At 54.9% G+C, this 27,689-nt stretch overlaps 1 protein-coding gene across 1 annotated transcript; it reads right to left on the reverse strand.

Annotated features, from left to right (window-relative positions):
- Positions 1–1,522: 1,522 nt before the first annotated feature.
- On the reverse strand, positions 1,523–27,689 carry AHNAK (AHNAK nucleoprotein). The gene is made up of 5 exons (XM_069809381.1): positions 27,532–27,689; positions 21,929–22,022; positions 21,643–21,796; positions 21,196–21,383; positions 1,523–21,112 (listed from the first exon to the last, which is right to left on the reverse strand). The coding sequence occupies exons 3-5, from the start codon at positions 21,794–21,796 to the stop codon at positions 2,516–2,518; spliced, it is 18,939 nt and encodes a 6,312-aa protein (XP_069665482.1). The 5' UTR covers positions 21,929–22,022; positions 27,532–27,689; the 3' UTR covers positions 1,523–2,515.

The following is a 27,689-nucleotide window of genomic DNA, read 5'->3' on the forward strand; positions in this document are numbered from 1 at the left end:
TGGGAGCAGAACTACAGCTCCCAGCATGCGCCGCTGCCAAGATGGCCGACGAGACCCCTGGGCGCAGAACTACAACTCCCAGCATGCCCCAGAACAAACATGGCGGAGAGCAGGCCCGGGGCGACAAAAACTACAACTCCCGGCATGCCCCGCGGGAGAGCAGGAACGGCGGAAACAGCGCCCCCTGGCGCTCGGAGGTGGCGGCCGCGCTTCCCGACTCGCGCATGCGCGCTGCGGCCCTCCTCTGGCGGGTACAGGCCCTGAGGGGCTGGGGGGGCGAGAAGGGCCTTAATGGAGATTGAGGGGGGTAGAACCCCCCCCCCGAGGGGCTGAGGGGACAAGAACGGTTTTAATGGGGGCTGAGTGGGGGTAGGACCCTGCCTGAGGGGCTGGGGGGAGCGAGAAGGGTTTTAATGGGGGTGAGGGGGGGGGAGAACCCTCCTGAGGGGCTGGGGGGGCAAGAAGGGTTTTAATGGGGGTGAGGGGGAGGAGAACCCTCCTGAGGGGCGAGAAGGTTCTTAATGGAGATTGGGGGGGGGGTAGAATCCCCCCCCCCGAGGGGCTGGGGGGCAAGAAGGGTTTTAATGGGGGCTGGGGGGGTCAAGAAGGGTTTTAATGGGGGTGAGGGGGGGTAGAACCCTCCTGAGGGGCTGGGGGGGCGAGAAGGGTCTTAATGGAGATTGAGGGGGGGTAGACACCCCCCCCCCCGAGGGGCAGGGGGGGTTAAGAAGAGTTTTAATGGGGGCTGGGGGGGGCAAGAAGGGTTTTAATGGGGGTGAGGGGGGGTAGAACCCTCCTGAGGGGCGAGAAGGGCCTTAATGGAGATTGAGGGGGTGTAGAACCCCCCCCTGAGGGGCTGGGGGGGGCAAGAAGGGTTATAATGGGGGCTAAGTAGGGGTAGGACCCTGCCTGAGGGACTGGGGGGAGCGAGAAGGGGTTTAATGGGGGTGAGGGGGGGGAGAACCCTCCTGAGGGGCTGGGGGGGCGAGAAGGGTCTTAATGGAGATTGAGGGGGGTAGAACCACCCCCCCGAGGGGCTGGGGGGGTCAAGAAGAGTTTTAATGGGGGCTGGGGGGCGCAAGAAGGGTTTTAATGGGGGTGAGGGGGGGTAGAACCCTCCTGAGGGGCGAGAAGGTTCTTAATGGAGATTGAAGGGGGGTAGAATCCCCCCCCGAGGGGCTGGGGGGGGCAAGAAGGCCTCCCCCCGCCCCGACCAGCCCAGCAACCCGCCCATGAGTTGTATTTCTTGGGGAGGAGGGGAAATTAAAAAAAAAAAACCACGCTTAAATGTAATTTTTAGGGGGATAAAAATATCAAAATGGGGCCGGGGTGGGCGCAGGACATGAGCCCACCCAACGGCCGCTCTTCACCCCCCAACCCCAAATCTGAGCAGGGGGACACGGGCAGTTGCAGAGGCTCTCAGGCCAATTTGAGGGTAAATGACCTCAAATTTAACATTAAATAACTCTTAAACCCCTAAAACGGTGCAGCCGAGTAACGCAACAGCAACGGTTCTGCTGAATCACGGTTAATAAACTTTTTATTTGCATTTTACAAGATCATTCTTCTTACATTCTCAGTTAATTTGCCATTAAAGTGCTGAAAGGGGTTTTGCTTTTTTTTTTTTTTTTTGGTTTGCTGGTTGGTTTTTTTTTTTTGAAACACAAGATATACTCGTTAACAAAAATTATACCAAACGCCGGAAAAGCGGCCATTGCGAGGTTTCAGGCCGCAACTGAAACAAATTTTTTTTTTCTTTTCTCTTATAATACAAATAATGTAACAAATGCGTAGAGGCAACAAAGAACACATCAATAAAAATAAAAAAAATAAAATAAAATCAAGCTCGGTCACTTAGTGGCAATACGCAAAACCTTTCGAGACATTTCCTGCACAAACGGGCCAGCTACTTGCTCGTTAACCGTCCTTTCCCTCCCGCCGCACACCGCCGGAGGTTATTTGATATCATGCTCTTACGCAACCAAACCACGGGAAACACTCGGATTATTTTTTCCAACCCCGTAGCAGGAGTTCAATGGACGCGTCTCAGTTACAGCTGCGTTTTACAGGGTGGTGGTTTGTTGCTTTAGTTGTTTTTTTTTTTTAATAGATCTATTTGTCTGACAGAAGTTTCAGCCCCGCAAATAAAAGCCAAAAAAAGACTGTTAAGATGGAGGGGGAAAAAAAAATAAACCAAACCTCGTTTCCACGAACCAAACACTGAAAATATTCAGTAAAATGGGAAAAAAAAAAAAATATCAAAAATAGCTTGCTAGTAAACTTAAGCTCTCAGCATTTCATGCACAAGCTGCCGTCTCAAGCGCGGAGAAGCTTCCACGTGGCTGGACCCAACCGTGGACCCACCGCTACCCGCCCCCCCTCGGCGCCCACCGCGACGCTTCCCACCGGACCCCGCTGGCTTGCTTGCTGAGATTGAAAGTAGCCCAAGCTACAAAATGTATATACAAACCCGAGAAGGGCTACCTATATACACAGGCACCTATGTACAGCCGCCCTACTCTTTCTTCTTGGCCACCGTCAGCTCCACCCCAGGCATGCGGAAGCCGCCCTTTGTCCCGCTGTCATTGCTGGAGGAGGAAGACAAGCGGGATTTTTTGGATGCTAGCGATACCCCGCTGCCCTGCACCTTCCCCAGCTCCTCGTCGCTTCCTGTCACCTCGTAAGAACCTTTAGTTTTTGAGCCGATCCCCCCAAACGTCCCGAATTTCATTTTGCCCTGTTTCCCTTTGTCAGCACCTGAGCCGATGTCCAGCTCCAGGGTTCCTGTGGGCGTCGAGTGGGAAGAGCGCTCATCGCTGAAGGACGACGACCGGTGACGCGTCTTCTTGCTTTTAAAGAGGGAGAACTTCCCTTTCGCCGATGGACCCTCTCCCCCATCGAGCTCGCCTTCCACGGACCCCAAGCTGACCTTGGAACTCTTCAGGTCACCTTTCGATCCCGAAACAGACCCGGAAACCTCCGGGGAGCCCAGTGCGCCGCTGCTTTTTCCCTTCTGCTTGGAAAAATTGAACTTGGGCATTTTGATTTTGGATTTCTTTAGTCTGACATCCGCGTCCTCCAACTCAAGCTCTGCGGCACCAGCCTGGAGGTTGGCATCCGCCCCGGGGAACTCGACATCGACCCCCATCTCTCTGCCCTTCACCTCAGGGTCTGAAAACACGAATTTAGGCATTCGCAGCTTGGGGAATGATACTTTTCCCAGGCTGCTTTCTGGGCTACCTTGCAGGACACTCGTGGTGACGCTGGGACCTCCGATTCCTACCTTTGGGCCAGTAATGTGAAGAGCTCCCCCGCCGGCACTCACAGCTGGTGCTGCTGCCTCTCCAGAAATGGTGGCACCACCTTTGATCTTCGGCCCTTTTACGTTGACGTTAAAACCTGACCCGGAAACTTTCAGCCCAGACGCGTCCAAGGCAGGAGCGTCGAGGTGGACACCTGCTCCAGGCTCCTTAATGTCAACACAAGGTGCTTCTATGCTGACTTTTGGACCTTTGATTTCACCGGCAACATCTACACCGCCCCGTAGGTTTGGTCCTTTCAGCTTCAGGTCAACGTCCGGCAAGGAAACACTAGGTGACTGCATTTGAAATTTCGGCCCTTTCAGTTCCACGTCAGGTCCTTCCAACCCAACACCAGCCCCTGAACCCTTCAGGCCTCCTTTCACTTGGGGACCTTCAAGACTGACGCCTACATCAGCTCCATCCACACCAGGACTGGAAATGCCAAACTGGGGGAGTTTGAGGGACGGGAGCTTGATCGTGCCACCCAGAATTTCAAAGCCGACATCAGATGCGTCCACTGCTGCTTTGGGGGATTTAATGCCAGCAGAAGCGTCAAGATCTCCTTTCAACTTTGGTCCTCTCAGGTTTACATCCAAATCCGGGGCAGAAACGTCCACTGAGGGCCCTTTGATATCAAGGCCCGGGATGCCGAGACTGAGATTTGCATCCGGGGCTTTTGCATCCACCTCCATTTGTGGGACGGAGCAGTCAATGCCTCCTTTCACACTCAGGTCAGGTGCCCCCAGAGCAGGGGATTTAAACTTTGGCAGCTTCAGCTTTCCTCCCAAGCCTCCAATGTCAACACCTGGGGCATCCAAGCTGACATTCGGCCCTTCCACAGAACTCGAAACATCCAGATCTCCCTTTATTTTTGGTCCTTTCAAGTTTCCATCAAAATCGGGTCCAGAGATTTGGGGCCCTTTGAACTTTACATCAACACCTCGGAGGTTCACATCAGCTGAAGGGAGGCTCACACTTCCTTCCACGGCTGGGACCGAGAGATCCAAGTTTGCATCCGGCATTTCCAGACCGACACCCATTTTCCCCCCCTTGGGCAATTTCAGCTTTCCTTCAGGACCTTCCAGTTCTGTTCCAGGCACGCTGACTTCACCTTTTACTTTTGGTCCTTTCACATTTAAGTCAACATCTGGCACTGGGATCGAGGGAATGGCAATGTCAATGGCGGGTCCTTTCAGGTCGCCCTCAATTTTCAAGTCCCCTACGCCCACCTGCCCACTGGGAAATTTGAACTTTGGTTTCTTCAGGGTCATGTCAGAAGCTTCAACATCCACATTGAGACTTGGGCCTTTCACGTCACCTTTGGCAGTTGGCACAGAGACTTCTAGATCAGGCACTTTAAGTTCCCCCTCTATTTTTGGGACTGCCACAGAAGCATCCCCTCTGAATCTGTGCGATTTAAGATCAAATTCAACATCTGGGAAGGAGATTTTCCCAAACATGGGTTTCTTCCCTTTGGGGGACTTCACCGTCACATCACCTTTTATCGTCACGTCCGGACCAGCTACATTCATATCCAGATCAGGAGATTTCAAATTCGCATCAAGCTCTCCACCAGCCACATTCACATCGAACCCACCTTTCTTTCCTTTAACTTTAGGGCCACTCATATGAAGTTTTGGCATTTTGAACTTGCTCTTCTTACCCTTTCCAGCAACATTGACATCAGGCGACTCCACATTCAGCTCCGCCTCAGGTAAATCCACTTCTGCCCCTGGGGCCTTGATTTCTGCCTTCGGGCCTTTCATCCCAAACCCAAACTTTGACTTCTTAAACTTGGGAAATTTGACATTTGCCTCTGGGCCTTCAATATTCAAGTCAGGACATTCGACGTCAACTTCAGGGCTTTTGACTCCAAATTCTGGGCCTTTGATATCTACTTCAGGACCTTTCAGGTTACCTTCTATCTTTGGGGCTGAAATGTCAAAGCCTCCCTTCATTTTGTGGCCTTTCAAATTCAAGTCTATCTCAGGCATTGAGATTTTAGGAACATTCATGTGCATTTCTGGCATCTTCAGTTTAGGACCTTTCAGTTTGCCCTCTGGACCTTCGATGCTCACATCTGGGACACTGATATCTACCTTGGGGCCTGAAAGATCGACCTCTGTCTTTGGCAGGTTCACATCCACGTCAGGACCTTCTCCTTTAAAGCCAAACTTGGGCAGCTTCATTTTAGGCAGCTTCATTTTTCCCTCCAGACCATCAACATCAACCTCTGGGCCCTCGATATCTACTTTGGGGCCCTTAATATCAACTTCAGGACCCTTCAGACCTCCCTCGAGCTTTGGGCCCTGAAGGTCAGCATCGCCTTTCAGCCTCAGTCCCTTTAGGTTCAAGTCGATGTCTGGCATGGAGATCTGGGGGGTCTTGACGTGCATTTCTGGCATCTTGATCCTGGGCCCTTTCAGTTTGCCATCCGGTCCTTCGATGTTCACATCAGGTGCCTGAATGTCCAACTTGGGGCCTTTAATGTCAACATCTGGACACTGCAAATCGCCTTCCAGCTTCGGTGCCGAGACATCCACGTCTCCCTTCAGCTTGGGGCCTTTCAGATTAAAGTCAACATCAGGCATAGAGAACTTGGGCGCCTTGATGTGCATTTCTGGCATCTTGAATTTGGGGCCTTTGAGTTTCCCTTCCGGCCCTTCAATGGTCACATCGGGAGCCTCAATGTCTATTTGGGGGGCTTTCACATCAATTTGGGGGGCTTTCAAATCACCTTCAAGCCTGGGTCCAGAAATATCTACATCTCCTTTCAGCTGAGGCCCCTTGATGTTGAAGTCGACATCAGGGATGGAGACCTTGGGAGCCTTAATGTGCATTTCAGGCATCGTAAATTTGGGACCTTTGACTTTTCCATCCACATTCAGATCAGGAGACTCTACATTTATGCTGGGGCCTGAAATGTCAATGTCTCCCTTTGGGAGGTTCACATCCACATCCACTCCCTCCCCTTTAAAGCCAGGCATGGAAAACTTGGGCATTTTGAATTTAGGCAGCTTGAATTTACCCTCGGGGCTGTCAATATCAACATCAGGGGCACCTACGTCTAATTTAGGAGCGCCGATATTGACCTCTGGACCTTTCAGTTCACATTCAGCACCCGATACAGACATGTCTACATCTCCTTTAACTTTGGGACCCTTCAGGTTCAGATCGAAATCTGGCATGGAGATTTTGGGAGCCTTGATGTGCATCTCTGGCATCTTGAACTTGGGGCCCTTCAGCTTCCCTTCAGGGCCTTTGATGTCAATATCAGGGGCCTCAATCTCAACCTTAGCGCCTTCCAGATCAGGTGCAGGAACCTCCACATCCCCCTTCAGCTTGGGGCCTTTCAGGTTCAAGTCAATGTCAGGCATGGAGATCTTGGGTGTCTTGATGTGCATCTCGGGCATCTTGAACTTGGGGCCCTTCAGCTTGCCCTCTGGCCCTTCAATGTCCACCTCCGGACCTTCAATGTCCACCTTTGGACCAGAAACATCCAGGCTTCCTGTTGGCAGGTTCACGTCCACTTCTGGGCCCTCTCCTTTCAGCCCCGGCATCCCAAACTTGGGCATTTTGAACTTGGGCATTTTGAATTTTCCTTCTGGGCCATGAATGTCCACGTCGGGTGCCTCAATGTCAATTTTGGGGCCCTTGATGTCCACCTCGGGACCCTTCAGGTCACCTTCCAGCTTAGGGACAGAAACATCCACATCCCCCTTCAGCTTGGGGCCCTTCAGATTGAAGTCCATATCGGGCATGGAGATCTTGGGTGCCTTGAAGTGCATTTCTGGCATCTTGAACTTGGGGCCCTTCAGCTTCCCTTCAGGGCCTTCCAGCTCAACATCAGGAAGGTCAACATCGACTTTGGGGCCTTTAATGTCAATTTCAGGGCCCTTCAGGTCACCTTCCAGCTTGGGAACAGAAATGTCCACATCCCCCTTCACTTTGGGGCCTTTCAGGTTCAAGTCAATGTCAGGCATGGAGATCTTGGGTGTCTTGATGTGCATCTCCGGCATCTTAAATTTGGGGCCCTTCAGTTTTCCCTCTGGCCCTTCGATGTCCACATCCGGACCTTCAATGTCCACCTTTGGACCAGAAACATCCAGGCTTCCTGTCGGCAGGTTCACGTCCACCTCTGGGCCCTCTGCTTTGAAGCCAGGCATCCCAAACTTGGGCATTTTGAACTTGGGCATTTTGAATTTTCCTTCTGGGCCATGAATGTCCACGTCGGGTGCCTCAATGTCGACTTTGGGGCCCTTGATGTCAATTTCAGGGCCCTTCAGGTCACCCTCGAGCTTGGGAACCGACACATCCACATCCCCCTTCAGCTTGGGGCCCTTCAGATTGAAGTCCATATCGGGCATGGAGATCTTGGGTGCCTTGAAGTGCATCTCAGGCATCTTGAACTTGGGGCCCTTCAGCTTCCCTTCAGGGCCTTCCAGCTCAACATCAGGAAGGTCAACATCGACTTTGGGGCCTTTAATGTCAATTTCAGGGCCCTTCAGGTCACCTTCCAGCTTGGGAACAGAAATGTCCACATCCCCCTTCACTTTGGGGCCTTTCAGGTTCAAGTCAATGTCAGGCATGGAGATCTTGGGTGTCTTGATGTGCATCTCCGGCATCTTGAACTTGGGGCCCTTCAACTTCCCTTCGGGACCTTCCAACTCGACATCAGGAAGGTCTACATCCAGTTTTGGGCCTTTGATGTCAATGTCTGGGCCTTTCACATCACCCTCAAGCTTTGGAACAGAAACGTCCACATCCCCCTTCACTTTGGGGCCTTTCAGGTTGAGATCAAAGTCTGGCATGGAGATTTTGGGGGCTTTGAAATGCATGTCGGGCATCTTAAACTTGGGACCCTTTAGCTTTCCTTCTGGGCCCTCAATTTGAACATCTGGGGCACTAACATCGAACTCAGGACCTTTAACCTCAACTTTTGGCCCTTTCAGGTCACCTTCCACACACGGCACAGACACATCCACATCCCCCTTCACTTTCGGTCCTTTCAGGTTCAAATCAAAGTCTGGCATAGAAATTTTAGGAGCCTTAAAATGCATCTCTGGCATCTTCAGTTTAGGGCCTTTCAATTTTCCTTCTGGTCCTTCAATCTCCACATCAGGAACATCTATGTCTATTTTGGGTCCTTTTATATCCAGTTCAGGACCCTTCAGGTCACCTTCCAGCTTGGGAACAGAGATGTCCACATCTCCCTTCACTTTCGGACCTTTCAGGTTCAAGTCAATGTCGGGCATGGAGATCTTGGGTGCCTTGATGTGCATCTCAGGCATCTTGAACTTGGGGCCCTTCAGCTTGCCCTCTGGCCCTTCGATGTCCACCTCCGGACCTTCAATGTCTACCTTTGGACCAGAAACATCCAGGCTTCCTGTCGGCAGGTTCACGTCTACCTCCGGGCCCTCTGCTTTGAAGCCAGGCATCCCAAACTTGGGCATTTTGAACTTGGGCATTTTGAGTTTCCCCTCTGGGCCATGAATGTCTACGTCTGGTACATCGATGTCAACCTTGGGGCCTCCAATATTGATGTCAGGAGCCTTCAGATCCCCTTCTAGCTTTGGAGCAGAAACATCTATATCACCCTTCAGCTTGGGACCTTTGAGATTTAAGCTAGCATCAGGCATTGAAATTTTGGGAGCTTTTATGTGCATCTCTGGCATTTTAAACTTGGGACCTTTCAGTTTTCCTTCTGGCCCTTCAACATCCAGCTCAGGAGCATCAATGTCAACCTTTGGTCCTTTGATATTAATGTCCGGCACATTCAAGTCCCCTTCCAGTTTTGGCACTGAAAGATCGACATCCACACCTCCTTTTGACTTGGGGCCTTTCAAATTCAAATCAAAGTCTGGCATGGAAATATTGGGAGCCTTGATATTCATTTCAGGCATTTTAAATTTGGGGCCTTTCAGTTTTCCTTTGGGACCTTCAATGTCAAGATCAGGAACCTCTACATCCACTTTTGGTCCTTTCACATGCACATCTGAGCCCTTCAGATCCACCTGGGGAAGAGAGACGTCCACATCTGCCTTTGCTTTGGGGCCTTTCAGGTTCAGGTCAATGTCGGGCATAGAGATCTTGGGTGCCTTGATGTTCACTTCTGGCATCTTAAATTGGGGGCCCTTGAGCTTCCCCTCTGGCCCGTCAATTTCCAAACCACCACCTTCGATATCCAGCTTGGGACCTGAAACATCCAGCTCTCCTTTTGGGATGCTAACATCCACCTCTGGCCCCTCAGCCTTAAACCCAGACACACCAAATTTAGGCATTTTGAACTTTGGCATTTTGAGTTTACCCTCTGGCCCATGAACATCCACATCAGGTGCCTCAATGTTGACACTGGGGCCCTTGATGTCCACCTCGGGACCTTTCAGTTCCCCTTCCAACTTGGGGCTGGAAACATCTAAATCTCCTTTTAGTTTATGCCCCTTCAGATTAAGCTCTACATCTGGCATTGAAACTTTAGGTGATGAAATACTCAGGAAAGGCATTTTAAATTTTGACCCTTTTGATTTTGCCTGTACATCCACATCTGGAGCATGAACATCAACTTTTGGACCAGATATTTCAATGTCAGGTTTTTTAAGTTTCACATCCACATCAGGGCTTTGCACTTTAGGACCAGAAAAGCCAAATTTTGGAAGTTTAAACCTGGATTTTTTAGTCTTTCCTTCCAGATCAAGCTTCGGTCCCTCGAGCTCAAGTTCTGGCCCTTTGATGTCTAGTTTAGGACTTTTCAGCTCACCCTCTATTTTGGGAACAGAAGGATCAACGTCAGCTTTCAGTTTGGGGCCTTTCAAATTTAAGTCAATATCTGGCATGGAGATTTTAGGAACATTGAATTGCATGTCAGGCTTCTTCAATTTAGGGCCCTTAAGTTTTCCTTCTGGTCCTTCGATGTCCAGATCAGGAACAGTAACATCAACCTTTGGACCTGAAATAGCAACATCGGCTTCAGGTACGCTTACATCAATGTCTGGGCCTTCTCCTTTCAACCCAAACTTGGGCATTTTGAATTTGGGCATTTTTATTTTACCTTCTGGGCCATGAATGTCCACATCGGGTGCCTCAATGTCGACTTTGGGGCCTTTGATGTCCACTTCGGGACCCTTCAGGTCACCTTCCAGCTTGGGAACAGAAATGTCCACATCCCCCTTCAGCTTGGGGCCTTTCAGATTGAAGTCAACGTCGGGCATGGAGATCTTGGGTGCCTTGATGTGCATCTCAGGCATCTTGAACTTGGGGCCCTTCAGCTTGCCCTCTGGCCCTTCAATGTCCACCTCCAGACCTTCAATGTCTACCTTTGGACCAGAAACATCCAGGCTTCCTGTCGGCAGGTTCACGTCCACCTCTGGGCCTTCTCCTTTCAGCCCCGGCATCCCAAACTTGGGCATTTTGAACTTGGGCATTTTGAATTTTCCTTCTGGGCCGTGAATGTCCACGTCGGGTGCCTCAATGTCAACTTTGGGGCCCTTGATGTCCACCTCAGGACCCTTCAGGTCACCTTCCAGCTTGGGAACCGACACATCCACATCTCCCTTCAGCTTGGGGCCCTTCAGATTGAAGTCAACGTCAGGCATGGAGATCTTGGGTGCCTTGAAGTGCATCTCGGGCATCTTGAACTTGGGCCCCTTCAGCTTCCCTTCAGGGCCTTCCAGCTCAACATCAGGAAGGTCAACATCGACTTTGGGGCCTTTAATGTCAATTTCAGGGCCCTTCAGGTCGCCTTCCAGCTTGGGAACAGAAATGTCCACATCCCCCTTCACTTTGGGGCCTTTCAGATTGAAGTCAACGTCGGGCATGGAGATCTTGGGTGTCTTGATGTGCATCTCAGGCATCTTGAACTTGGGGCCCTTCAGTTTTCCTTCTGGCCCTTCGATGTCCAGCTCCGGACCTTCAATGTCCACCTTTGGAGCAGAAACATCCAGGCTTCCTGTTGGCAGGTTCACGTCCACTTCTGGGCCCTCTGCTTTGAAGCCAGGCATCCCAAACTTGGGCATTTTGAACTTGGGCATTTTGAATTTTCCTTCCGGGCCATGAATGTCCACGTCGGGTGCCTCAATGTCAATTTTGGGGCCCTTGATGTCCACCTCGGGACCCTTCAGGTCACCTTCCAGCTTAGGGACAGAAACATCCACATCCCCCTTGAGCTTGGGGCCCTTCAGATTGAAGTCAACGTCAGGCATGGAGAACTTGGGTGCCTTGATGTGCATTTCTGGCATCTTGAACTTGGGGCCCTTCAGCTTCCCTTCAGGGCCTTCCAGCTCAACATCAGGAAGGTCAACATCGACTTTGGGGCCTTTAATGTCAATTTCAGGGCCCTTCAGGTCACCTTCCAGCTTGGGAACAGAAATGTCCACATCCCCCTTCACTTTGGGGCCTTTCAGGTTCAAGTCAATGTCAGGCATGGAGATCTTGGGTGTCTTGATGTGCATCTCCGGCATCTTAAATTTGGGGCCCTTCAGTTTTCCCTCTGGCCCTTCGATGTCCACATCTGGACCTTCAATGTCCACCTTTGGACCAGAAACATCCAGGCTTCCTGTCGGCAGGTTCACGTCCACCTCTGGGCCCTCTGCTTTGAAGCCAGGCATCCCAAACTTGGGCATTTTGAACTTGGGCATTTTGAATTTTCCTTCTGGGCCATGAATGTCCACGTCGGGTGCCTCAATGTCGACTTTGGGGCCCTTGATGTCAATTTCAGGGCCCTTCAGGTCACCCTCGAGCTTGGGAACAGAAATGTCCACATCCCCCTTCACTTTGGGGCCCTTCAGATTGAAGTCAACGTCAGGCATGGAGAACTTGGGTGCCTTGATGTGCATCTCAGGCATCTTGAACTTGGGGCCCTTCAGCTTGCCCTCTGGCCCTTCAATGTCCACCTCCGGACCTTCAATGTCCACCTTTGGACCAGAAGCATCCAGGCTTCCTGTCGGTAGGTTCACGTCCACTTCTGGGCCCTCTCCTTTCAGCCCCGGCATCCCAAACTTGGGCATTTTGAACTTGGGCATTTTGAATTTTCCTTCTGGGCCATGAATGTCCACGTCAGGTGCCTCAATGTCAACTTTGGGGCCCTTGATGTCCACCTCAGGACCCTTCAGGTCACCTTCCAGCTTGGGGCCGGAAACATCCACATCCCCCTTGAGCTTGGGGCCCTTCAGATTGAAGTCAACATCAGGCATGGAGAACTTGGGTGCCTTGATGTGCATTTCTGGCATCTTGAACTTGGGGCCCTTCAGCTTCCCTTCAGGGCCTTCCAGCTCAACATCAGGAAGGTCAACATCGACTTTGGGGCCTTTAATGTCAATTTCAGGGCCCTTCAGGTCACCCTCGAGCTTGGGAACCGACACATCCACATCCCCCTTCAGCTTGGGGCCCTTCAGATTGAAGTCCATATCGGGCATGGAGATCTTGGGTGCCTTGATGTGCATTTCTGGCATCTTGAACTTGGGGCCCTTCAGCTTCCCTTCAGGGCCTTCCAGCTCAACATCAGGAAGGTCAACATCGACTTTGGGGCCTTTAATGTCAATTTCAGGGCCCTTCAGGTCACCTTCCAGCTTGGGAACAGAAATGTCCACATCCCCCTTCACTTTGGGGCCTTTCAGGTTCAAGTCAATGTCAGGCATGGAGATCTTGGGTGTCTTGATGTGCATCTCCGGCATCTTGAACTTGGGGCCCCTCAACTTCCCTTCGGGACCTTCCAACTCGACATCAGGAAGGTCTACATCCAGTTTTGGGCCTTTGATGTCAATGTCTGGGCCTTTCACATCACCCTCAAGCTTTGGAACAGAAACGTCCACATCCCCCTTCACTTTGGGGCCTTTCAGGTTGAGATCAAAGTCTGGCATGGAGATTTTGGGGGCTTTGAAATGCATGTCGGGCATCTTAAACTTGGGACCCTTTAGCTTTCCTTCTGGACATTCTAGCTCAACATCTGGAGCCTCTATATCCACTTTTGGAGCTTTTACTGTAACCTCAGGTCCTTTCAGGTCACCTTCTAACTTGGGAATGGAAACATCGACATCCCCTTTTCCTTTTGGGCCTTTCAGGTTCAGGTCAAAGTCCGGCATGGAGATCTTGGGAGCCTTAAAATGCATCTCAGGCATCTTAAATTTGGGGCCCCTCAACTTCCCCTCAGGGACCTCAATATCCACATCAGGAGCTTGTATATCCAATTTAGGACCTTTGATATCCATATCTGGGCCTTTTAAGTCACCCTCTAGCTTGGGGGCAGAAACATCCACGTCTCCCTTCAGCTTAGGACCTTTCAGATTCAAATCGATGTCGGGCATGGAGATCTTGGGTGTCTTGAAGTGCATCTCAGGCATCTTGAACTTGGGGCCTTTAACCTTTGCTTCTGGACATTCTAGGTCAACATCAGGAACATTAACATCCAGTTTTGGGCCTTTGATGTCAATGTCTGGGCCTTTCACATCACCCTCAAGTTTTGGAACAGAAATGTCCACATCCCCCTTCACTTTGGGGCCTTTCAGGTTGAGATCAAAGTCTGGCATGGAGATTTTGGGGGCTTTGAAATGCATGTCGGGCATCTTAAACTTGGGACCCTTTAGCTTTCCTTCTGGGCCTTCAACGTCAATGTCAGGAACTTCTATGTCCACTTTGGGCCCTTTAAGTTCCAGATCCGGACCTTTCACATCACCTTCTATTTTTGGTACAGAAACCTCCATGTCTCCCTTGATTTTGGGACCTTTCAAGTTGAGGTCTACATCAGGCATAGAAAATTTAGGTGCCTTAATATGCATATCTGGCATTTTTATCTTGGGTCCTTTCCATTTTCCCTCAGGACCTTCAACATCAAGATCAGGAACATCAACATCCAACTTTGGCCCTTTAATATTCACATCAGGTCCTTTCAAGTCACCCTCTAATTTTGGAACAGAAACATCAGCACCTCCCTTCACTTTGGGACCTTTCAGGTTCAAGTCAATGTCAGGCATCGAGATCTTGGGTGCCTTGATGTGCATCTCGGGCATCTTAAATTTGGGACCTTTCAGTTTTCCTTCAGGACCCTCAATGTCCACACTTGGCAACTCGATATCTACCTTTGGGACGGAAACATCAACCTCCCCTTTTGGGAGTTTCACATCAACTTCTGGACCTTCTCCTTTCAGCCCTGGCATCCCAAATTTGGGCATTTTGAACTTGGGCATTTTGAATTTTCCTTCTGGGCCGTGAATGTCCACATCAGGTGCCTCAATGTCAACTTTGGGGCCCTTGATGTCCACTTCGGGACCCTTCAGGTCACCTTCCAGCTTGGGAACAGAAACGTCCACATCCCCCTTCAGCTTGGGGCCTTTCAGGTTCAAGTCAATGTCAGGCATGGAGATCTTGGGTGTCTTGATGTGCATCTCGGGCATCTTGAACTTGGGGCCCTTCAGCTTGCCCTCTGGCCCTTCAATGTCCACCTCCGGACCTTCAATGTCCACCTTTGGACCAGAAACATCCAGGCTTCCTGTCGGCAGGTTCACGTCCACCTCTGGGCCCTCTGCTTTGAAGCCAGGCATCCCAAACTTGGGCATTTTGAACTTGGGCATTTTGAATTTTCCTTCTGGGCCATGAATGTCCACATCGGGTGCCTCAATGTCAACTTTGGGGCCCTTGATGTCTACCTCAGGACCCTTCAGGTCACCTTCCAGCTTAGGGACAGAAACATCCACATCCCCCTTGAGCTTGGGGCCCTTCAGATTGAAGTCAACGTCAGGCATGGAGAACTTGGGTGCCTTGATGTGCATTTCTGGCATCTTGAACTTGGGGCCCTTCAGCTTCCCTTCAGGGCTTTCCAGCTCAACATCAGGAAGGTCAACATCGACTTTGGGGCCTTTAATGTCAATTTCAGGGCCCTTCAGGTCACCTTCCAGCTTGGGAACAGAAATGTCCACATCCCCCTTCACTTTGGGGCCTTTCAGGTTCAAGTCAATGTCAGGCATGGAGATCTTGGGTGCCTTGATGTGCATCTCAGGCATCTTGAACTTAGGGCCCTTCAGTTTTCCCTCCGGCCCTTCGATGTCCACCTCCGGACCTTCAATATCCACCTTTGGACCAGAAACATCCAGGCTTCCTGTCGGCAGGTTCACGTCCACCTCTGGGCCCTCTGCTTTGAAGCCAGGCATCCCAAACTTGGGCATTTTGAACTTGGGCATTTTGAATTTTCCTTCTGGGCCGTGAATGTCCACATCGGGTGCCTCAATGTCAGCTTTGGGGCCCTTGATGTCCACCTCAGGACCTTTCAGGTCACCTTCCAGCTTGGGGCCGGAAACATCCACATCCCCCTTCAGCTTGGGGCCCTTCAGATTGAAGTCAACGTCAGGCATGGAGAACTTGGGTGCCTTGATGTGCATTTCTGGCATCTTGAACTTGGGGCCCTTCAGCTTCCCTTCAGGGCCTTCCAGCTCAACATCAGGAAGGTCAACATCGACTTTGGGGCCTTTAATGTCAATTTCAGGGCCCTTCAGGTCGCCTTCCAGCTTGGGAACAGAAATGTCCACATCCCCCTTCACTTTGGGGCCTTTCAGGTTCAAGTCAATGTCAGGCATGGAGATCTTGGGTGTCTTGATGTGCATCTCCGGCATCTTAAATTTGGGACCTTTCAGTTTTCCCTCTGGCCCTTCAATGTCCAGCTCTGGACCTTCAATGTCCACCTTTGGACCAGAAACATCCAGGCTTCCTGTTGGCAGGTTCACGTCCACTTCTGGGCCCTCTGCTTTGAAGCCAGGCATCCCAAACTTGGGCATTTTGAACTTGGGCATTTTGAATTTTCCTTCTGGGCCATGAATGTCCACGTCGGGTGCCTCAATGTCGACTTTGGGGCCTTTGATGTCCACCTCGGGACCCTTCAGGTCACCTTCCAGCTTGGGAACCGACACATCCACACCACCCTTCATCTTGGGGCCCTTTAGATTCAAGTCAATGTCAGGCATGGAGATCTTGTGTGTCTTGATGTGCATCTCAGGCATCTTAAATTTGGGACCTTTCAGTTTTCCCTCTGGCCCTTCAATGTCCACCTCCGGACCTTCAATGTCCACCTTTGGACCAGAAACATCCAGGCTTCCTGTCGGCAGGTTCACGTCCACTTCTGGGCCCTCTGCTTTGAAGCCAGGCATCCCAAACTTGGGCATTTTGAACTTGGGCATTTTGAATTTTCCTTCCGGGCCGTGAATGTCCACATCGGGTGCCTCAATGTCGACTTTGGGGCCCTTGATGTCCACCTCGGGACCCTTCAGGTCACCCTCAAGCTTGGGAGCTGAGACTTCAATATCCCCTTTCACGCTGGGCCCTTTCAGATTGAAGTCAACGTCAGGCATGGAGATCTTGGGTGCTTTGATGTGCATCTCGGGCATCTTGAATTTGGGACCTTTCAGTTTTCCTTCAGGGCACTCCAAATCAATATTGGGTGCCTCAACATCTAGTTTTGGCCCCTTAATGTCTAGTTCTGGCCCTTTCAAATCACCTTCTATCTTAGGAGCTGCAATGTCCATTTCTCCTTTCACTTTAGGTCCCTTTAGGTTCAAATCTACATCTGGCATGGATATTTTAGGTGTTTTGATATTCAGCTTTGGCATCCTGAACTTGGGGCCTTTCCATTTTCCTTCTGGTCCTCCAACATCCAGCTCTGGCCCTTCAATATCTGCCTCTGGCCCAGAAATATCTATCTCTCCTTTTGGCAGGTTGACGTCTATATCGGCTCCCTCAAACTTTGGGCCAGACACATTAAAATGAGGCAATTTCATTTTGGGCATTTTCAGGTTGCCTTCTGGACACTCCAGGTTGACATCTGGGACCTCAACATCTATTTTCGGTCCCTTGATACTAACACCAGATTCTTTCAAGTCACCTTCTATCTTTGGAAGAGAAACATCCATCTCTCCTTTCATTTTATGTCCCTTTAAGTTCAAATCTACATCCGGCATGGATATTTTAGGTGCCTTGATATTAAGCTTAGGCATCTTAAATTTGGGGCCTTTTATTTTCCCTTCTGGACATTCCAAGTCTACCTCAGGCATATCGACATCCACTTTGGGACCTTCCACATCTATTTGGGGGCCCTTCAGATCTACAGAGGTCTTCGGACCAGAAATATCTGCATCTCCTTTCAGTTTGGGGGCCTTCAAACTGAGATCTACATCTGGCATGGACAGTTTTGGCGTCTGAATGTTTAGTTCAGGCATTTTAAATTTGAGACCTTTTCCTTTTCCTTCTGGCCCTTCAATGTCCACACTTGGCACATCAATGTCTACCCTGGGACCAGAAATGTCCACCTCACCCTTTGGAAGCGTCACGTCAAGGTCGGGGCCCTCTCCCTTCAGGCTGGGCACCCCAAACTTGGGCATTTTCAGCTTAGGCATCCTCAGTTTGCCCTCTGGACCATGAATGTCCACGTCTGGCACTTCAATGTCAACCTTGGGGCCTTTGAGCTCCAGTTCAGGACCCTTCAAATCGGCTCCTACCGTGGGAATGGAAACATCCACATCACCCTTCAGCTTGGGGCCTTTCAGGTTCAGATCTACATCTGGCACAGAGACCTTTGGAGCTGTGATGTGCATCTCGGGCATCTTCACCTTGGGGCCTTTCAGTTTTCCTTCTGGCCCTTTGATGTCCACACTTGGCATGTCAATGTCTACCCTGGGACCAGAAATGTCCACCTCACCCTTTGGAAGCGTCACGTCAAGGTCAGGGCCCTCTCCCTTCAGACCGGGCACCCCAAACTTGGGCATTTTCAGTTTAGGCATCTTCAGTTTGCCCTCCGGACCGTGAATGTCCACGTCTGGCACTTCAATGTCAACCTTGGGGCCTTTGAGCTCCAGTTCAGGACCCTTCAAATCGGCTCCTACTGTGGGAATGGAAACATCCACATCACCCTTCAGCTTGGGGCCTTTCAGGTTCAGATCTACATCTGGCACAGAGACCTTTGGAGCTGTGATGTGCATCTCGGGCATCTTCACCTTGGGGCCTTGCAGTTTTCCTTCTGGCCCTTTGATGTCCACACTTGGCATGTCAATGTCTACCCTGGGACCAGAAATGTCCACCTCACCCTTTGGAAGCGTCACGTCAAGGTCAGGGCCCTCTCCCTTCAGACCGGGCACCCCAAACTTGGGCATTTTCAGCTTAGGCATCTTCAGTTTGCCCTCCGGACCGTGGACGTCCACGTCTGGCGCTTCAATGTCAACCTTGGGGCCTTTGATGTCAAGCCCAGGTGCTTTCAGCTCCCCTTCCAGTTTTGGGGCAGAAACGTCCAGGTCTCCTTTCACCCTGGGACCTTTCAGGTTCAAGTCGATGTCAGGCATGGATATCTGGGGGGTCTTGAAGCTCATCTCGGGCATCTTCACCTTGGGGCCTTGCAGTTTTCCTTCTGGCCCTTTGATGTCCACGCTTGGCACATCAATGTCTACCCTGGGACCAGAAATGTCCACCTCACCCTTTGGAAGCGTCACGTCAAGGTCGGGGCCCTCTCCCTTCAGACCGGGCACCCCAAACTTGGGCATTTTCAGTTTAGGCATCTTCAGTTTGCCCTCCGGACCGTGAATGTCCACGTCTGGCACTTCAATGTCAACCTTGGGGCCTTTGAGCTCCAGTTCAGGACCCTTCAAATCGGCTCCTACTGTGGGAATGGAAACATCCACATCACCCTTCAGCTTGGGGCCTTTCAGGTTCAGATCTACATCTGGCACAGAGACCTTTGGAGCTGTGATGTGCATCTCGGGCATCTTCACCTTGGGGCCTTGCAGTTTTCCTTCCGGCCCTTTGATGTCCATGGTTGGCATGTCAATGTCTACCCTGGGACCAGAAATGTCCACCTCACCCTTTGGAAGTGTCACGTCAAGGTCAGGGCCCTCTCCCTTCAGACCGGGCACCCCAAACTTGGGCATTTTCAGCTTAGGCATCTTCAGTTTGCCCTCCGGACCGTGGATGTCCACGTCTGGCGCTTCAATGTCAACCTTGGGGCCTTTGATGTCAAGCCCAGGTGCTTTCAGCTCCCCTTCCAGTTTTGGGCCAGAAACATCCAGGTCTCCTTTCACCCTGGGACCTTTCAGGTTCAAGTCGATGTCAGGCATGGATATCTGGGGGGTCTTGACATGTACCTCTGGCATCGTAACTTTGGGGCCTTTGACCTCTACATCAGGCATGTCCATTCCCACTTTGGGGCCTTTAATGTCAAGCTGAGGTCCTTTCAGGTTGCCACCCATCTTTGGGATAGAAACATCCACTTCTCCCTTGAGCTTAGGTCCCTTCACATTAATGTCCATACCTGGGGCAGATATACTGGGCCCTTTCAGATAACCTTCTGGACTTTCAAATTCAACATCAGGAGCCTTTACGTCCATCTTGAGACCCTTAGAGCCAACTCCTCTGACATCCCCTTCCACTCTGGGGACCGCGACACCCATATCTCCCTTCACCTGAGGGCCTTTCAGGTTCAGGTTTACATCCGACAGGGAGATTTGGGGCGTTTCAACCTTCTTGAACTGGGGGCCTTTCCATTCTCCTTTGATGGCCACATCGGGAATGCTGACGTTGACCTTGGATGCTGCTGGTCCCACCTCACCCTTTGGGAGCACCATTTCCATGACGGGACCTTCCCCTCGCGAGTCCAAGGCAGTAAATTTTGGGACGGTCATGTGCGGGATTTTGAGTTTTCCCTTGCCACTGTGAACATCTGCATCAGAAGCTGGGAGCTCTACACTGGGTCCTTTGATAGCCACGCCGGGGACCTCCAGTCCTGGCGAGGGAACCTTCACAGCACCCTTCAACCCCATGTCCACCTGCGGCTTTGAGAATTTAACTGAAGGAGCTGAAACTTCAGGTCCTGTGATGTGGACAGATGAGGAGGCAACGTCCACGCAGGGAGCCTGCAGCTTTGGCATGGGCACGTCGGTGCCCACCTGCGGGGCTTGAGCTTCGATGCCAGATCCTGCGGTCTGGAACCCAAATCTGGGCATTTTCAAAACGGGAATCTTGATTTTCCCCACATCAACAGCTGGATGTTCCATCGCTGGTAAAGAAACGTCAGCTCCAGGGGCTTTGATATCTCCCTGAAGACAAGGGGCAGAAGCATCGGCGTGTGACAGCATCCCCCCCCGCAGCTCCCCTTGGACATCCATGCCAGAAACGTGTCCTTTGCCATCCAACCTGGGACCCTTGATGTGAAAACCTGCGTCCAGGTTTCCCATCTGTCCATTGGCTTCGATTCTGGGCGAGCTGCCCTGGGGGCCCAGGAACGCCGTGCCGGAAACGTTACGTCCTGGCATCTCCACTGTAACAGATTTTCCAGTTTCCCCAGCAGGAACTTGGCTCCCCGGCAGTGTAGGGTCCATCTGAGTCCTCAGGTGAACGCCCATCATTTGCGTTCCCGACACGGTTATCCCGGGCTTCCCAAACTGAGCCTCGCCGAGGTGGACATCCAGCTTCTGGGCAGATGATTCAACCGTTGGTCCAGGAGGTGCCCCTCTGATGTCCATGCTCCAGTCTGTGGCTTGGGTGCTTCTCCCAGGCAGATCCCCCGGTGCCATTTTGATCACGGTTTTCCCAGGCTCCGTTTCCACGTCGGTCTTCATCACGTGGGTGATCTCCTGGGTCGGGATCCGGATTTTAAAGTCTGGGCCGACGACGTCAACATCTTTTGCTCCGTCATGCCTCGTGACATCGACGGTGTATGCCGTCACTTTTCTGGTGACCGTAATGGTCCTGCTCTGCGTTCCGCCACACTCCGCTTCCACCGCCTCCTCCGACTTCAGCCGGGGTTTGATTTTCGTTGTGTAAATCCTCCTGTACTCCTCGTCATCTCCACTCTGGAAACACAGAGACCTTCATTAGCACCAGGATGCTTCCTGCCCCCCGCCCCCCCCGCCATCCCTCCTTCCCTGTCACTCACCAGAACGACTTCTGGGCTGCTGGCCGCAAACACGTCGTGTGACCATGACTGTCCCGGCAGCGGTGACTTGTCCCCTTTCCGTTGCAAGCGCAAGCCCACCGTGTGGTGGCCCATGCTGTTGAGCAGCTGCGTGACTTCCCCGGATTGCAGGTTGTCAAAATAGACCGTGGCGCTCACGATCTGATCCCCTGGGGGGGGTACGGGAGGGGGGGGTGAGCAGAGGGGCGAGAGGTGAGATATTTCAGAAGGGAGAGGCAGGGAGGAGACTCCCCCATCCCCGCTGCAAGCAAGATGGGGAGCAACGACGCTTGAGCATTAGGGTTATTGCCCAAGAGGAAGAAGAAGGAAGCAATCGAGGCATCGCCAAGATGGTAAAAACAGACACAAAGAACCCATTTTTCCCCCCAAAAGGCCTTCCCCACAACAACCTCCGCGCCAAGGTCCCACCTTCCTTCACGACGCCCATCTTGGCAGCCGGGGAGTTTTGCTGCACTCGCTTGACGAAGACCCCGTCATCCGTCTGGTCGATGGTGATGCCATGGGAGCCGCTGCCCTGCCAGTTGGGGAGCAGGATCTCCCGGGTCTCCTCCTCCTTCTCCATCTGAGGAAGCAAAAAAAAAAAAAAAAAAAAAAAGGCAGAGGGTGAGAAGGGAAGCACAACGGAGGAGATGGACGTGGGTTTTGAGCACGGGATGTTGAGGAAGAAGAGCTAAACCAGCTCCACCCCACTGACCTTGCTGGGATGCTGGTCCTGGCCGGATCCGCCCCAGGAATCCCTCTGTCTTCACTTGTGGACCTTGCAGCAGCTTTCGTTTCACCTTCCCAGCCTGGTGGGGACATCAGAGAGGTCCGTGTGAAACTCACTCTGGCTTTCCTCCCACTCCCTCTTTCTTCCGCCTTCGACACTCAGACGGGATGGGAGCCAAAGCGCGTCCCAGCCGCCCACGCCACGACTCTGCCCGAGGCCGTACTGCGAGATGGGCGTCTTTGGTCAACAGGACAACAAGCGAGAAGCTGTCCAAGAGCTAAACATCACGGCGGCCGAGGGTGGCACATGGCCGCCACGTCTCGTCGGCCCAACCGAAGGTTGTTACCGAGACACCTTGGACCAACACGGTCCTTGGAGAAGCTCTTCTCATGCTCGAGTAATAGATGTTTCTGCCGTTATATGGAAACTAAAGAAATTCAAGTGTGGAATGGTTGGGAAGTACAAAAGCAACAGTCACTTTGCAACATCCACTCTCCTGCTTCACCCGTGTCTCCCTGTGCTCCGGACCACCACCCCGAAGTCAACTTCTTTTTGCCACCTAAAAAGGAGCTGAAGGGATTTCTCTGTTTCTAGCGAGCTTCGGGCAGGCACGAGAAATATAGAAAAGAAATCCTCCTTCCAACAAACACGGCCGCAAAGGTTACGGAGGGCAAAGACGGGACGAGCCAGGCTGGATGCCGCAGCCAACGCTCGGACCGGGAGCACGGGGCAGGAGCGCATCTGCCCAAGCAGGGTCACAGCTGCCTGCCCCGCGGCTTCCCACGGCAAAGCCTCTACCGAAGCACCTCACAAGGGCAACCTCGTCAAGGTCTCCTTTCCTTAACCCGAACCCAAATTTAGAGAGAAACTCGGTATTTCCAGCTGGCCTGGAGTGAAACATGCCCGCCTGGGGCTGGCAACGGGAAGGGTTCTCAAAAAAAAGGGCCACCCATGACATCTCCTTCACCCACCTGCTGCCCCTTGCAGCTCTCCCGAGTGCTGCCAGTAAAAAGGGGAGACAGGGACGCAGAAGGGGGTTTTGGAGGGGATTTGGGGGTTCTCTCCTTTTCTACAGGCACCAGCCAAGGATCTAAACCTCAGAGCAGCTCGTTCAGCACCAAGATGTCGGGCAAGCACGGAAGCGGCGCAACTCTATGGAGCCCCTCCAGGCGTGAACCTTCCCGAAGGTTCAGCAGGATGGAACCCAGCGAGGACACCGGCCTCCTCAGCAGGGCAAAGTCAACGGAGGTGCTGCCCTTCACAGGGTTGCACGGACCTTCCCCTGGGGGCAGGGGGGGCATGTGACATCATTGCCTTCCAAAGCCCCAGAGAAACCCCAAACTGCCTCGGGGCATGGAGCGGTTGAGGTGGGACGGGACGTCCGGAGATCACCTGGTCCAAACCACAAGCCACTTCGAGGCGGCCCGTGGAGGACCGCATCCGGACGGCTCGCGGATATCTCCAAGACGGAGACTCCACCAGCTCTTCCGGCAACCTGAGGATATCTGCAAGACCGGGGTTCTGCACTTGCCAGCTGAGCGGTCCCTGCTTTTTAAATCATCTGCAGGATGGGGCACAAGGTCGCAGATGATGCTGAACCGGGGGGACCAGCTTGGGACCACCATCCAGAAGCACCAATAGGTGCTGGGGGCCACCTGGTTGGAAAACAGCTCGGAACAAAGGCCCCGGGGGTCCTGGCAGACACCAAGTTGACCACGAGCCACCGACACAAAGGCGGCGAACGGTCGCGTTCGTTCAACGAGGGGACGGGCAAAGTCCCGCCCGTGGGGTGGAACGACCCCGGGCACCAGCATGTGCTGGTGGGCCAGCGGCCATGGGCACAAACTGGAGGACCGGTGGAGTTGGGTTGACAGTTGGACTCGATGATCTTAAAGGTCTTTTCCGACCTAAACGATTCTACCGTCACCCATGGAGAAGCTCCTTTTCACTGGGAGGGTCCCCAGGCACCGGCAGAAGTTGCCCGGGGAGGGGTTGGTGGCATCTCCGCCCTCGGGGAGCTTCAGGAGACGGTGGGACGTTGTCCCGAGGGGCTCCGGGTGGCCCAGCTGGAGAAGAAGGTGGGACGAGGGTGACCTTGGAGGTCCCATCCCACCTCACCGCCCCCCCCCCCGCGGCTCTGCAAGAAGCGTCACCGCCGGAGGAACTATTCGGCCACCACGGAACCATCTGGAAAACTCAACTCCGGCGGAGGCCAAACAGGTTTGTGAGTCAGGGAGCTGGGGAGAGGTCCCGCGGGCTGGGTGGGGAGGTGACTCAGAGCTCGCCCGGCTGCCTCCGAGCGCAGGGAGAGTCTCCGGGCGGCCAAACTCGACCCAAACCCTCCGCCGCTCCTTCCCCCACCTCGAAGAGACCCCGGGGCGGTGGCGGGGATGGCGGTGGGGGGGGACACGATGGGTTTTCCCCCCCCTCTGCCTGGTCAGGGACAGCCTGGGTGAGCACGGCGGATGGAGAAACCCTTCCCATCCCCTCCTCACCTTCGCCGGCGTCCTCGGCAGCAATGCCAGCCCCGCCGCCGCGACCGCGGCCGCCTGCTGCTATTTTTGGGGTGAGCCACGTGCTGCCCCTTCTCCTTATATTTTTAGTTGCTGCCCCCCCCCCAACACCCCCCCTCGCCATGCCACAGCCGAGATGAGATGTCACCCGAACGAAGACAGCCGTGCCCGTAAAACGTGGGGACGTCCTGTCCCCCCCCGAGGACCCCCCGCGTCCCACCGGCACCCCCAAAAAGCCAAACACCCCCCAAACGGACGCCCGGTCCCGGGGGCTGTTTCGGCGCAGCACCGCCGATGCCGCCGGCTGCACCGGGGGCACGAGGATGGCGGTGGATCCCCTCCACCCCCCATGGGGGGGACACGACGACCCCCCCCCCCAGACCCCGTTTCTGGGGCGCAGCCCTCAGCAGAAATCCCTTTCGGCGTAACCGGGCCCGGCGAGTTGTTTGTGCAGCCGCCGGCGCAATCCCCGCGCCGGGGCCACAAAAGGGACGATGTGCTGAGGCCACAGCTCGTTAATCGCCCGAAAAAAACGGCATCGCGCCCGCTCGGCTCGCGCGGGGGGGGACAAAACCCCTGAGACACACCCCCCCCCCCCAATCTTCCTCCTCTCCGGTCACCGAGATGACACCCCCCCCCCCGCCACGGCGTGACCCCCATCACGGGTGACACCGGGGTTCGGCATCCTCAGCCGGGACCACAACACCCCCCCCCCCCCGCCACTCCGGGAGGGGGCTGCCCCCCCCAAAACCAAGCGGGGGGGTCCCCAAAATCCTTCACCCACCGGCGATGGCTAACCACGAGCCCCACGGCACGGTTGTCGTCCTCCCCCCGGCAAAGAGCGAGCCCCCAAACTACCACAAAGTTCCAAATTTGGGGGGGGGGGGGGTCCTGCCCCCCCCCCCAGCCCCCCAAATCTCCCCTGGGACCCCGCCAAAAGCGTTGCTCGTGGGGCAGCTTTCAATGAGGAGCCTGCCAATGCTGAGTTGCAGCTAATTAACGAGCGGGATTAACGGGGGGGGGGGGATTTTTTTTTGGGGGGGGGACAGGGATGGACGGAATGGGACACAGACACCACCGGAGACCCCCACGTCTGCTAATGAGCACCCGGTCACCCCCAAATCTTGTCTCCAGTGAGAGCTGGGGGGGGGGGGTGGGGGGGCACCCTGGGTGCTGCCCCCCCCCACCCCCCCAAACTGCACCCCCCGTGGGACCGAACGCGCCACCGGTTCGTCCCCGGAGGAGGAACAAGCCAGGGCCGGCGGCCAGGCTGGGAGGGACGGTGACGCACGGGGCAGGGATCCTCCCAGGAAAACCCTCGGTGCCGAGCTCCGGCGCAGCCAAAGCCGACGGAAAAAAATTTTAAAAAAATTAAAAAAAATAAAAAAAAAAAAAGAAAAAAAGGGGAAGAAACTGGGAAAAATTGGGAGAGGAGGAGGAGGCTTCGGCCTTCGCGGCCTGTACCGGTCGAACCGGCTCCGGAGCGAGAGTCCCGCGGGCGTCGCGAGAAACTCTCCCGCCGCCGCCACCGCGGCAGCTCCCCGACCGGTTTCACCGGCTGCCGCCTCTCGCCGGGGACGCTGCCCGCAGCCACGACGCGCTGGCGTTGGGGTGTGGGGTGCCACAACCCCCCCCCACCCCCCCCCAAAAAAAAAACCAACCCCACGCGTCCGCCATCCCCACCCCGTCGCGTCCCCCTCCCTCCGCTTCGTTACGGCGGCGGGGACGAGGCGACCGCCGTCGGTCGGGCCCCGAATCCGCCGCCCGCGCCCCAAAAATTTTGAGGGGGGGGTAGGGGGGTGCTGGGAACCATTCGCCCCCCCCCGAGCTGGGCTCGGATTTCGGGGGCTCGCCGGGCTGCGGTCCCTTTTGGGGTGCGCCCGCTCCGCTCCGTCCTTCCCCGTGGGCTTTTGGAAATTGGGGGGGTGTCGGGGTGTCGTCCCCCCCCCGGGGGTGGGGTGAAATGGCGCGCGGGTGCCGGCCGCGCCCCAGCGGGTGCAATGGGTGGGGCACCCCCCCCACCCCCCCAAAATCCCGCCTTCGCCAGCAACCGACCCCACTGGTCCTTAGTGCGGGGGGGGGGGGTTAAGCGCACCCTAAAAACTGATGCGAGCCCCCCCACCCCCCCAAAAAAAAATCCTTCCCCCCCCCCCGCCGTAACCGCCCTGCTGACCGTGCCGCCCACGCCGGGATCCCCGGGGGGGGGATTCCCTCCCCCCCCAAAATACCGACGGTACCGGGACACCCCCCGGGGGGGTCCCCTCTGCCTGGGGGGGGGAGGGGGGGGGAATCCGCTGCCCCGCCCCCAGCGGGGACTCCCCGCGTGCGGGCAGGGCGTGGCAGAGCGGGGGGGGGGGGGGGGGAACGACGGGACGGGGGGGGGGCGGGGGGGGCCACGCCCTGCGCGGCCGGAGCGGGGCCTCGGGGCGCGGTCGGAGCCCACCGGGACACCCCGACCCCCCCGGGGGAATTCACGGGACACTCGTGGGACACACACACACACACCCCCCCCCTCCGCGGAGCAACCGGAGCCCCCCCCCCCCCCGGGACACCCCTTTGCACTCCCGGGACCGGCGGAGCCGCCCCCCCCACCCCCCCGGGACAGTCCCGGGATCACCGGAGCCCCCCCCGGGACACTCTCCTTAACTCCCGGGACCAGCGGGGCCCCCCTCCCCGGGACGGTCCCGGGATCAACGGGACAGTCCCGGGATCACCCGAGCCCCCCCCCCCGGGCCACCCCACCCTGCAGCCCCGGGCCGATCCCGGGACCATCGAAGCCCCCGGGACCCCCGGAGCCCCCCCGGGACCAGCGGGACAGTCCCAGGACCCCCGGACCCCCCCCGGGCCGGTCCACCCTGCACCCCCGGGACCCCCGGGCCGGTCCCGGGACAACCGGAGCCCCCCCCGGGCCACCCCACCCTGCACCCCGGCGACGATCCCGGGATCACCGAAGCCCCCGGGACCCCCAGAGCCCCCCCCCCCCCCGGGCCGGTTCCCTCAACTCCCGGGCCGGTCCCGGGACCCCCCGCCCCTCCCCGCACTCCCGGAGCCCCCCCCCCCCCGGCCGGTGGGTACCTGCGGGCAGCGGAGCTCAGCTCCCCGGCAGGACCATGCCCGGGGCCGGTCCCTCCCGCTCCCGGGGTTCCTGGCGGCGGGTCCCGGTCCCGGTCCCGGCGGGTCCCGGCGGGTCCGTGCGGGGCGGCGGGAGCGCTGCGAGTGGCCGCGCCCCGAGC

Source organism: Haliaeetus albicilla, chromosome 22 (genome assembly GCF_947461875.1).
Source record: "Haliaeetus albicilla chromosome 22, bHalAlb1.1, whole genome shotgun sequence".
Classification (NCBI taxonomy): domain Eukaryota; kingdom Metazoa; phylum Chordata; class Aves; order Accipitriformes; family Accipitridae; genus Haliaeetus; species Haliaeetus albicilla.